This window comes from Elephantulus edwardii, unplaced genomic scaffold (assembly GCF_000299155.1).
Source record: "Elephantulus edwardii isolate Elephantulus edwardi_28Jun2011 unplaced genomic scaffold, EleEdw1.0 scaffold00157, whole genome shotgun sequence".
Lineage (NCBI taxonomy): Eukaryota > Metazoa > Chordata > Mammalia > Macroscelidea > Macroscelididae > Elephantulus > Elephantulus edwardii.
Window position 1 is genome coordinate 5,533,191 of NW_006399907.1, and position 12,313 is coordinate 5,545,503.

A 12,313-nucleotide genomic window follows, 5' to 3' on the forward strand; every position below is an offset into this window, starting at 1 on the left:
ACATTCTCTATAAAATCTCCCAAATTAAAATTACAGAACCAATTCTGAGTTTCAACCACTCACTCTTTACGTACAGAATTCCTATTAAGTCAAGGATGACAAATAAATAGAGTTCTCTTTCCATCTAGTCATAGTCTATGAAGATTTCTGTGATATATGGTAAGGACACCTCAATCGTCGAATATATTTTTCAAAAAATAATCTTATGTCTGAATATTAAGATAATAAAGTAGGACATTTCTCTCAGTTAACATCTTTAATTTTTTTTAAGTGTAGAATATACTATTTTTTTTCTCCACCAAAATAACAATATGCTTGGAGGCAGGTACACTGATAAATTTAAAAGCACTTTTGAACTTAGAGTAGAAATGTTACTCTAGTAACACAATGACGTTATTTTAAACGTTTCCATAAAAAGTTAGAGAACCAAGCTTCTTGATTTTCCCCTAGGGACAAGGATATTCACATACAATTTGAGAAACTTCCTTTTTGATATAGTGGACAATGGGAAAAGCTTACCTTAGAGTGAAATCTAGTTTACTCTTCAGTAGGGCTTTCTTAATACCCTTTGAGGAATATTAGATAAGCATATTTAACAAAATCCCTTTCACCACATATTTTGGAAGGTTCTACAAAGACTATAGACACTCACTTTTGGTTCAAGAGAATGAAATAAGTTATCCCTTTGTATAATTTTCCAAATGGCTTATCCTGGAGAATTTATATTCTGCCCCTTCACTGCATGCCAGGCTTCTGCATGTTTGAGGCATGAAAAACTAAGACAGCAAATGAGTGCTCCAGGATGCAAAAGCAGAGGAATATATGAAGGGTAATCTGGAATAAAGCTAAGCAAAAATCTGGAAAATCTGTGAATATGTTATTTTCTTTCCCTCTCAGGACTCCTTGTTCTCTTTGTCTTCATTCATGGAAATGCAAATGTCTCAGCCTCAAGATTACCAGCAGATGTTTCCAAATCTGCCACTTGGAACCATGAGTAAAAGCAAAATTTCATTGGTTGTGCCCCTAGTGACAGGAAAGCAAGGCTTCCATCACCTTGCAGAGGTATCATCAAAATCCCACAGACTGGATCAAAATGCTGTTTGTTAGGTTTGCTCCTTCTCTCGAACTTCTTGTAATCGTTTTTCCAGGCGATCCAATTTGGCGAGATTTTCCTTCAGTAATTTGCTGTCTGGAACCAGCTGTAAGGCTTTTTCATAATAAGCTCTCGCAGACACATAGTTTCCCTGTGGAGAGAGAAAGCAAGCAAGCAATTACAGCTTAGTTCATCAGAAAATACCCTCACAGAATCTGGGGAGTCTAAGAAATAGAACTTCTGGTCAACTCTAGTGTTCTCTTAAGAAACTCTGCCTGCATGTGTATTTTTACACTTATTTTTCTTACTTTTAGATCATCCATCCATTTTAAGTATCAAATTAATTGGTGAGTGTTACTGTTATTAGGTGCCGTCAAGTTAAGTATAACTCATAGCAACCCTATGAACAAAAGATCTGAATCCTCTTCTATCCTGTGTCATCCTCATACTTCCTGACAGAGAAGAGCCCATTGTGGCAGTCACCAGATGGAGAATGTAGAGAAGAGATTAAACAGTAAAAAATATTTAGATTTTTACTAATGCAAGGGATTAGACTACCATTTCATAGTGTTCCCTTCACATTGGAGAAATGGCTGATGTTCACATAAGTGAGAAAGGAGGGGAAAGAGATGGGGAAGGAGGAATGAGAGAAAAAAGCAGAGGGCAAAATGTTTTCTTTGTTTCTGAAATGGAGCTCTGGTGGCCTAGTGGCAAGAAGCCATACTGCAATTTCAAAGACACACAGCTTGAGGCCACCAGCTGCTCTGTGGGAGAAGGACGGGCAATCTCCTCTCATGAGATTAACTGCCTTTGAAAACCCGCAGGAGGGTCAGCTAAGCATCAGTTCCTACTCTAAAGTACACAACAACATTGTTGAAATGGCAAGAATTATGATGAAATCACTTGTTGTTATGTGCCGTTGAGTCGCTTGTGACTCACAGCGACCCTATGTACAACAGCTCTAAACTCTGCTCTGTCCTGTGCCAATCGCACTGTCTCTGACACTCCCATCCCGAATATCCCAGTCACTGAATCAATCCACCTCATAAAGGGCCTTCCCCTCCTGTGCTGTCCCTCCACCCTCCTAAGCATGATGTCCCTCTCCAAGGACCTGTCCCTTCTTTTTTTTTTATTTTTATTTAGTTTGTTTCTTTTTCATTTCAATGAACATCTGCAGAGTGGATTATATTTGGGGGTAGGGGGTGGGTTTGGGGAGGTGCGGGGGGATTGTGTACCAATGAGGACCTGTCCCTTCTTACAACATGTCTAAAGTATGTTAGACGGAGCCTTAGAATCCTTGCCTCCAAGGAGCCACCCCCTCTATTAGGCTCTTGCTTAAATTTTAATGATTATACTGTTATCTTACCAAGCCAGAAACTGAAAGAAGCATGAAAATCAATTAAACCAGAATGATCCTTTAAAATCATGTCACATCATGATTTTTCTCAGCACAAAGGCCTCCAAGCATTCAACCTATGTGGTATAAAAAGCCCAAGTCTCACATGATCTGACCCTGGTGACCTCTGACTTTAGCTTCTGCCATGCCCCTCACTACTGCATGGCTTTGGCCATGATGCTGGTCACCCCACGGTTCTTCAAACACACCAGAGACATTCCCACCTTAAGAGCTCTGCACATGCATTTTTCCTACTCTGCCACACAGCTTGCTCCCTTCAGGTCACTGCACATATGTCATTTTAATTCCCTTGTGCCAGCAAGTCAGAATTACTTCATACTTGACCTTCCACTGGATTTTCAGAGCCTGTGAATTACGTGGGAGGAACTGCCCATCTTTCTTCTGAGGAACAGCTGATGGATCTGAAATTGCCTGCCTTTGAGTTGGCAACATAACTCCTTTCCCATTAGGCTGCCAGAGCTAAACAACAAACAATTTAAAATGTCAACCCTCACCCCCTATCTTCTTTTTTTAGCCACTTAGTGTTTATTGCCATCTGATACAGGATATATTACATACATGTCTGTATGTGGTGTGAGGGGGCTGTGTGTGTGTTTATTTATTGCCTTCTCCTACAAGAATATTAGTTGCACGAAGAAAAAAATGTATGTCTATTTACACGCTATGTTTCCAGTGTATGGAACAATGCCTGCAAACAGGATTTACTCTATCAATATTTGTCAAGTGAATGAATGGATTCATGCAGGAATGAATACTGTGATTCTTTGACATTAATAGCTATAGATAACAGTCTCAATAAGGACAATTTCAGTCCTCCTTGGCAGGAAGATTCAGTCAAAACACCACAAGAAACTACCAAAGAAACAATAACAACAAAAAGCCCTTTAAGGTTGTTCTTCAGTAAGAAAATTGGAAGTAAAATTTAAATTAGATAAAAGAAGTAGGATATAATATTTTAAGGAAATAATAATAATAAAAAATAATATTTCAAGAAGCACTTAATTTCAAGTTAAGCTGCAATGAATATAGACTACATGAAGATCTAACTTGGATCTTGGTGACCTAGTGGTAAGGAGCTGTGCTGGCAACCCAAAGGCACACAGTCCGAATCCACCAGTTGCTCTGTGGAATGATGATGGGCGATCTCCTCCTGTGGGATTTATTGCCTCTGAAAACTTGCTGGAAGGCCAGCTATAGGTTGGTTCTGAACTCAACAGTATACAACAACAACAAAAAGAGCTCATTTACAGCTATAGATTCAATGGCCTACTCTATAGGGAGTTGTTCTGCTAACCCAAAGACTAGTCCCTCTAACAGTTCAACTGCACATAGGGTCCAAAGAAGAAAGATGGGCAATCTCTTTTTGGGCAATTTTGGGCTTCAGAAACTCAGTGGAGAGTCAGCTATGAGGAGGTTCTGACTTGGACAACAATGAGGAGCTCTAACAAGACTTTAGTTTATACCTACATATTTTATCTGGAAGGACACTGGGATTTTCTTTAGTAAAAGCATGCAGTCTAATTTGAATAGATTTACTTAAAAAACAGTAACAAAGATTCATAATATCCAATACATAGGTAACACAGTAAAAATGCAATTTTGTTTTCAAGCTCTTGGTAGCTTGTTTAGTAGATAAAGTTGCCCTGCTAACTAAAAGTATGTGGCTTGAATGGACAAGCTGCTCCCTGCAAGGAAGACGAACAATCTCCTCCCATGTGATTTACAGCTTCTGAAAACACGCTGGAGGACCAGCTATGAGCTCCAACTTGACAGCAATGAATCAGTTTGATGTTTTTGGTTTTTGGTTGTTTTTTTAAGTTTTATGTTCTTAGTGTTCAAATAATTAAAAAAAGGAAAATAACAATATATTTTTTCCAATCTGTTGAGGAGAAAGAAAAACACAAAGGGGAGACGAGTCCACATCAAAGTGCATGGTTATTTTTCTTACCTTGATGTGTTGGATACCCCCCATGTTCATCCAGGCCTGTGCTTGGTCTGGATTCAGTTCCACGGCCGCTTTATAACTCTAAATAAATGAGAAAGAACTTCAAGTTAGAAAACAAAACCCCATTTTTAACACTGCAGGACAGTGGGAACCACCTTCTTTACCTGTGAAAATATAAATGGTGAATATAATGAAACAAGCCACTGCACGTTCACAGGTGACCCCTTTCACTTGTACATTGATTTTAAAGTGGAGGAAATAGAAATATATAATTTGCCTGCAGTGCCAACCTCGGGACTTGAAGAGGCTGGAGAAGCCTGCAGGGAAACTCAGTGATTTCTTTACCAGTGCTTCAGTTCCTGCTGGCCACCACCTACAAAAAAACTGTTTTTTTGCTTCTCCTGCTCCGCCAGTATAACTGGAACTTATAAAGAAAATCTTAGAGTGCTAGAATCTTAGTTTTTAACAGTTAACCCCGATGTGGTGTTCTCTCCTACAATATCAGCAGCTTGGGTTTTTAGCCTACTCTTAGACACATGCAGTGGCAGGATTCCTGTTCATTACTTTAAGGACATTTATTTCATTAGGCTACACCTGTCAGTCTATTTTGTTTACTGTAGAAACTTTTAGCCTCCAGATGGTGAAAGGCTACAACCCTGACACACATCTTCCCTGATTTTAAACTATAAATCATCCTCTTGATTAATTTGATTTAATGGTTCATGGTTCATGTACAGGTTCCACCTGAACACACTTAGATGTGCTGAAATTTCCATTTTTTGCAATGTTATTTACAACTTATTATGACCTATACAGTAGAATACTGAGGAGCAATGATGACAGTCTGGAGACTAAGGTGCCCCTGATCTAGGCCATGTCTTTGCAATTACTTGCTATACATCCAAAAGCAGGACAATGACTAAGGATGACAGAAGAAGGATCTATGCCATTGAGTTGTGATGCTGGAAAAGATTATAGAACATATCATGGAATGCCAGGAGAACAAAATAGGTCTTTCCTGGAGAGGGTGAAACCAGGCTGTTACCTGGAGGTAAAGATGGTGGAGCTCTGTCTCATAGACTGTGGACACGTGGACAGAAGGAACCAGTCCTTGGAGAAGGATATCATGCTTGGAAAGGTGAGGGACAGCACAAGAAAGGAATACCCAGGATGAGATAGATGGATTGACTCAGTGAGTGGAGAAATGGATTAGGTCTGTCAGAGATGATGAGATTGGCTCAAGATTGGGTAAGGTTCAGAGCTAATGGACATAGGGTTGCTATGAGCCACAGGTGACTCAATGCACATAAAAACAACAACAACAACATATAGTCAAACGTCTTTGCTTAAACAATTAAACACAAGTAAATATTTTTTTTTAACTTTTTGCTTTCAGCCAATACTCTTTGTTCCAAGGCCTTCTCTGAATCCAGCTTGAATTTCAAGCAGTTTCCTATTAAATAATCCGGCCATTTAAAAATAATCTTCAGAAAAATTTTACTTGCATGTGATATTAATGCTACCATTTGATAATTTTTTAGTTTTGTTGATTACTTTTTTTAAAAAAAACACACCTGTATGGTATGCAAATAATCAGAGAATGTAGATTATGTGAGAAGAATATAGTAACTGAATTGAAGGAAGGAACACTCCTCAACAATCAGGACTATGCAGATGACACAAGCTTGCTTGCAGAAAAGAATTTGAAGAACTTACTGAAAAAGATCAAAGACTCCTGTCTGGATAACACCTGAATATCAAGAAAACAAAAATCCTCACAACTATCCCCAAAGGCAGCATCATAATAAATGGAGAAAAGTTAAAATTGTCAAGGATTCAATTTTCCTTGGATCCACAGTCAACACCCTTTAAGCAGCAGTCAGTAAATCAAATGATGTATTGCATTGGACAAACACACAGCAAGTGACCTCTTTAAAGTGCTACAGAGCAAGGATGCCAAAGACTAAATAAATACCTGAGCCAAGGCATGGCATTTTTCAATTGCTTCATGTGCTTGTGAAAGTTTGACAATGAATAAGGAAGATCAAAGAAGAACTGACACCATCGAGTGTGACAGTGGCAAAGAATGTGAAATAAAACATGGAATGCCAAAAGAACAAACAAGTCTGTCTTGGAAAAAGTATAGCTAGAATGTTCCTTAGAAGCAAGGATGGTGAAACATCATCTCACAGACTTTGGGAAGGTTATCAGGAGAGGAAAGTCTTTGGAAAAAGACATAATACATGGGAAAGTTGAGTCAGAAAAGGAAAAGAAGTCCTTCAATAGGATGGATTGACACAGTGACTGTAATAACGGTGTTAGCACAGCAGATATTGTGAGGATGGCACTGGATTGGGCAGGGTGCCATTCTACTGTACAACTCTCTATGAGCTGGAAATAATGCAATGACATCTACTAATAACAGTTTTCATGTTGCTGTGATGATAGAAGCTCTGCTAGTGGTGTGTCCAATCTATTCATGGTGGACTGGTTTCAGTAGAGCTTCCCAGACTAAGATTAATTAGGAATAAAAAGTAACTATCTATTTGTAAAAAGTATCCAACAGAAACTTTATGAATCATAAAAAAACACACAAGATTCAATATACTGCTGGATTATGGATTTCCTGAGTTTGGCATAAAAGGCCAAAGGCAAGTTCTAAGCTAAATATCTGTTCATGGTTTATTTCCCCCAACCCCCTACCTCCAAGAAATGAAAAGGCCTTTAATACATGGTCTGAGAGGGACCACACATGGAGAGTCAAAATGGCACAGGCAGTCAAGGGTGGTTTCTTTTTATAAGAATCTTAGGGAGGGATTTTAGGGAGGGCTAGGGAGGACAGCAGAATCCTGCTTGCATGTGGCATTAATGATCACAATAATGTAATATCACATTATGTGATATTAATAATCAACTGAGAACTGCCAGAAGTTCAGGCTAGGTTTAGAAGGGGTTGTGGTACTAGGAACATTGTAGCTAATGTTAGATGGATCTTGGCTGAAAGCAAGGAGTACCAGAGGAATGCCTATCTGTGTTTCATTGATTATGCAAAGGCGTTTGACTGTGGGGATCACAACAAGCTGTAGCTGACTCTGAGAAGAATGGGAATCCCAGAACACTTGATTGTGCTAATGCAAAACCTGTACTTGGATGAGGAGGCAGTCGTTAGAACAGAGAAAGGAAACACTGCAAGGTTCAAAACTGGGAAGGGTTTAAGCCAGGGATGTGTCCTATCTGCATACCTATTTAACATATATGCAGAACAGATTATCTGGGAGGCTGGGCTGTATGAGGAGAAGTGTAGCATCTGGATTGGAGGAAGACAAATTAACAATCTGCATCATGCAGATGACACACCCTGTTTGCTGAAACTGAGGAGGACCTGAAGTGCTTACTGCAGAAGGTCAAGGACTGCAGCCTTCAATATGGATTGAGGCTCAATGTCAAGAAGACAAAGATTCTCACTACTGGGCCAAGTGGCAGCACCAGGATGGATGGTGAAGAGATTGAGATTGTTCACAGCTTTAATTTGCTTGGCTCCACAGTCAACACTTGTCACCAAGCAGCCAGGAAATTAAAAGACACATTGTGATGGGAAAGTCTGCTGTTAGGAAACTCTCCAAAGTACTGAAGAGCAACAGTGTCACTCTAGAGACTAAGGTGAACCTGATACAGGCCATGGTTTTTGCAATCACTTGTTATGCATCAGAGAGTTGAACAATGACTAGGGAGGATAGGAGGAAAATCAATACCTTTGAGCTGTGGTGTTGGAGAAGAGTATTGACTGCTAAGAAAACAAACAGGTTCATCCTAGAGAGGGTTAAACCAGGCTTCTTCTTGGAGGCAAGGATTCTGAAGCTTTGTCTGATATACTTTGGACACGTTGCAAGCAGAGACCAATCCTTGGAGTGGGATGTTTTGCTTGTATGGAGGGACAGTGCAGGGAGATTGATTCAGTGACTGGATAATGGGAGTGGGTGTGTCAGAGACAGTGAGATTGGCACAGGATAGACCAGGGTTTAGAGCTGTTGTACATAGGGTAACTATAAGTCACAGGAGACTCCTTGGCACATAACAACAACAACAACAACAACAACAACAACAACAACAAAGGGAGGACAAATCCTTATCAGGATCCATTGGGGTCAGGTTGCTTTAAATGCTATCAGGTTTCTGAAAGAGTGATCTGGCGTGGGGCAACCATCACATTATTCCTTTATTCCAGACCCTAAAGGAATATAATGGAAGTCATCCATGGCTACTTCCTGCTGCTGTTCACATATTTAAATGTTTCTTGCTACTATTACTAGCAAGAATCCAATACTGTAAACAGAATTTTGTTTATCTCTCTTTTACCTCAGTTTTGGGAAAAAAAGTGAAATTATACTCATTAATGTAGTAAAAAAGTCTGTATGGTATGTCTTCTTAGACTGATTTACATCATCAAATATTTAGTAGTTGATAGAGAAGAGGAAACAGAAGGCTGGTTTGAGACTGAAATTTGGAATGCATTGAAAATCAAGATAAAGGAGACAACTTAAAAAATAATGCAGAAGTATTGCATGACTTTGAATAACTGAAAAGAACCTCAGTTATTTTAAAAAAGAATCAAAAACAAGAAAAAATATCCAATAAAACACAAATACCTTAAAATATTAGAAAAACTAATCAGAGAATTCATTCCACAAATTTGATGATAATCTTTTACTGTTTAGCCCTCATCTGCCCCCTAAGAAACTACTCACTGCTGTCAAGTCAATCCAGACTCTTGGTGATCCTATAAGTCAGAACAGAGTAGAATGGCTGTATAGGTTTTCCAAAGCTATAAATCTTTTTAGGAATACCTCTCTTTTTTGTTGGAAAGGCTAGAGGGTTTGAACCAATGACCTTTCGATTAGCAGCCCTAGCTCAATTCAATGCACCACCACAGCTCCCCAGTGTTTACTTTATACGCTTGAAGGCTGAAGTAGTATTAAACTTAGTCTATGAATGTATTAATCTAATTTTATTAAGTATTTATACCTCAAAAGCGTTGTCAAGAAGGTTCTGTTCTCTCAGTTGGTTTCCTTTTGTGAAAAAAAGTTCAGATATGACTTTAGGGTCCTTTGGTTTCAGCTGGAGAGCCTTGTCTATAGCATCAAGTGCCTGCAGAGGTTGAAAATTTAGACATAATAAAAAAAATATTAGACAAAACAGATGTAAGCGATAACATCTATTCTTATTCACATCATGTTAGAAATAGTAATCAAAACATCTACATTCTTTGTTCTTCCTGACTCTTCCCGAGAAATTATGAGGTATAATTTCTTAGTCTTCAGGTTCCCTATTTATATACTGATGACTGCTAGGACCCTACAGGGGGACAAAGGCGAAAATGAAGAATTCAAAGAATACACACATTGACAAGAAAAGTGAACAGCCCGCCCACCTGGCAGAACTAAGGGATGAACCATAAATCACAATGAAATGTCCCTCCCTAAAGACTCTGTTATAAAAACCCTTCCCAATAAGTTCACGGTGCAACCTCTCCACTCTGCATCTTCAGAATGAGGAACCTCACCTGGGAGGTCCCCTACCTGCCGCCCCCCAATGCCTTTTAATAAGGCTGCTTTAATCTTTCTCTTGTTCTCTCTGATTTCTTCCTTAAGTCCACTAACCTAACAATGAAAATAAAACATAATAGCAGAGATTCTGAGAATAGCACAGGATCAGGAATCTAATGTACACAAAGTACTAGGGATCAGAGCTTACACAATGCAGCAGTACTTTACAAATAGCGCCTACTGCCCCCCAACACAGATCAAGCTAAAAGAACTGAAAACAACTTTAAGCCTCAAGCTACAATACTCAAAGATGCTATGGACAAAATCTTGAAAGATATAGGAATCAATAGAAGGATACACATAGAAAGATGAATTCATTGAGGTCACTATACCAAAATGAATTGACTGACATGGAATAATTTCAGAAAGTAGCATATGATCAGGGACCAATGGTGATGAAGAAATTCAAGCTTCCATGAAGGCACTGGCAAAAAAATAAGGCCCTCAAAATTGATGGCATACCAACTGAAGTGCAGAAGACAGCTCCCTGGCCAACCAATTGGAGGAGATCTACATTTCTTTTCATTTCCAAAAAAGTGATTCAACAGAATTTGGAAATTACATAACACTAATAATACAAGCAAGTAAAATCTTGCTGAAGTTCATCCATAAATGGTTGGGACAGTACATTAACAGCAAACTATTTCAAGTCGGATTTAGAAGAGGCTGTGGTATGAGCAATATTATTATTGTTGTCAGATGGATTTTGCCTGAAAGCAGAGAATATTATGAGGATGTCTATCCATATTTTGTTGACCATGCAAAGATATTTAACAGTGTGGATCATAACAAATTATGGTTGATACTGAGAGGAATGGGAATCCCAGAACACTGGATTGTGCTCATGTGAAACTTATACTTTGATCAAGAGACTATCATCCAAATAGAGCAAGGGAACACTGCATGGTTTAAAATTGAGAAATGTATGCATCAAGACCGAATCCTATCTCCATACCTGTTCAGTGTGTATGTTGAGCTAATCATGCAAGAGGTTTGATGATATGAAGAATAATGTGGCATTAGGATCAGAGGGAGACTTACCATTATGCAGATGACAAAATCTTTCTCCTTCTTATGGATTAAATCTCAACATTAAGAAAATTAAAATCCTCACCCCTGAGCCAATAGACAACATCAGGATAGAGGGACAGAAGACTGAAGTTATCAGTGATTTCGTCTTGCTTGAATCCACTATTAACATCATTAGCACCAGCAGTCAAGAAATCAAAAGCTATACTTCATTTGGTAAATCTGCTGTCAAGGACTTCTCTTCTTGTCAAAGAGAAATGATGTCACTTTAAAAATGAAGGTGCACCTGATTCAAACTATAGTCTTTTCAATGTCATAATCTGAAAGTAGTACAATGACTAAAGATGACAGATGCCTTTGAATTGCGCTGCTTGAGAAGAGTACTGAAAAATCTCATGGACTGCCAAGAGAACAAATAAATGTGTTTTCAAGAAAGTACAACAAGGGTGTACCTTTGAGGCAAGGATGGTGAAGTTCTGTTTCACAAATTTTGAGTATGTTGTTAGGAAGGACTGGTCCTGGGAAAAGGACATTATGCTTGGAAAGGTGGAAGGTCAGCAAAAGAAAGGAAAGCCCTTGATGAGATGAACTGACACTGACTGTAAGAACAGTCTGTCTAGTGAAATATATCTAGTGTACCTAGTGAAGATGAGCATCTGTTATTCACAGGGTCACTCTGAGTTGTAGTCAGCTTGATGCTACCTAAACTCATGCGTGCATGCGCGCTCTCTCTCTCGCTAACAGATATGTCTTGGAGAAGGTGAAACCAAGATGCTCCTTGGAGGCAAGGATTTTTAAGCTACATGTCACATACTCTGGGCATTTTTCCAGGAGGGACCAATCCCTGGAAAAGGATATCATGCATGGAATGGTGGAGGGACAGCATAGGAGAGGAAGACCTTGGATAAGAGGGATTGACATAATAATGGGGGTACTGAGGATAGGCATGTGAGAGACAGTAAGGATAGAGCAGGGTTCAGAGCTACTGGGTCACTAAGAGTTGTAGTCAACTTGATGGCACACATAACAGCAAATGTAGGAATGAGGGAGCTCTGGTGGCCTAGTGGTAAGAAGTTATGCTGGAAACCCAAAGTTATGCAGTTCAAACCCACCAGCTACTCTGTAAGATAAAGATGAGTAATATCCTTTCATGTTATTAATTGCTTCTGAAAACCTACAAGAGGATCAGTTCCATCTTGATGGTGTACAACAAAGATGCATGTGTG

The 12,313-nt window shown here is 39.1% G+C and overlaps 1 protein-coding gene across 2 annotated transcripts in view; it reads right to left on the reverse strand.

Annotated features, from left to right (window-relative positions):
* Positions 1-1,052: 1,052 nt before the first annotated feature.
* Positions 1,053-12,313, reverse strand: part of TMTC1 (transmembrane and tetratricopeptide repeat containing 1) — a 477,484-nt gene continuing 466,223 nt past the window's right edge. The window contains exons 17-19 of one of the 2 annotated variants that reach the window (XM_006895074.1): positions 9,478-9,600; positions 4,459-4,536; positions 1,053-1,244 (exon numbers count right to left, since the gene is read on the reverse strand). In XM_006895074.1, the coding sequence (XP_006895136.1) occupies positions 1,104-1,244; positions 4,459-4,536; positions 9,478-9,600 (342 nt within the window). In that variant the 3' untranslated portion in view covers positions 1,053-1,103. The remainder of the gene's footprint in view (positions 1,245-4,458; positions 4,537-9,477; positions 9,601-12,313) is intronic. The other variant, XM_006895075.1, reaches the window with a different exon arrangement.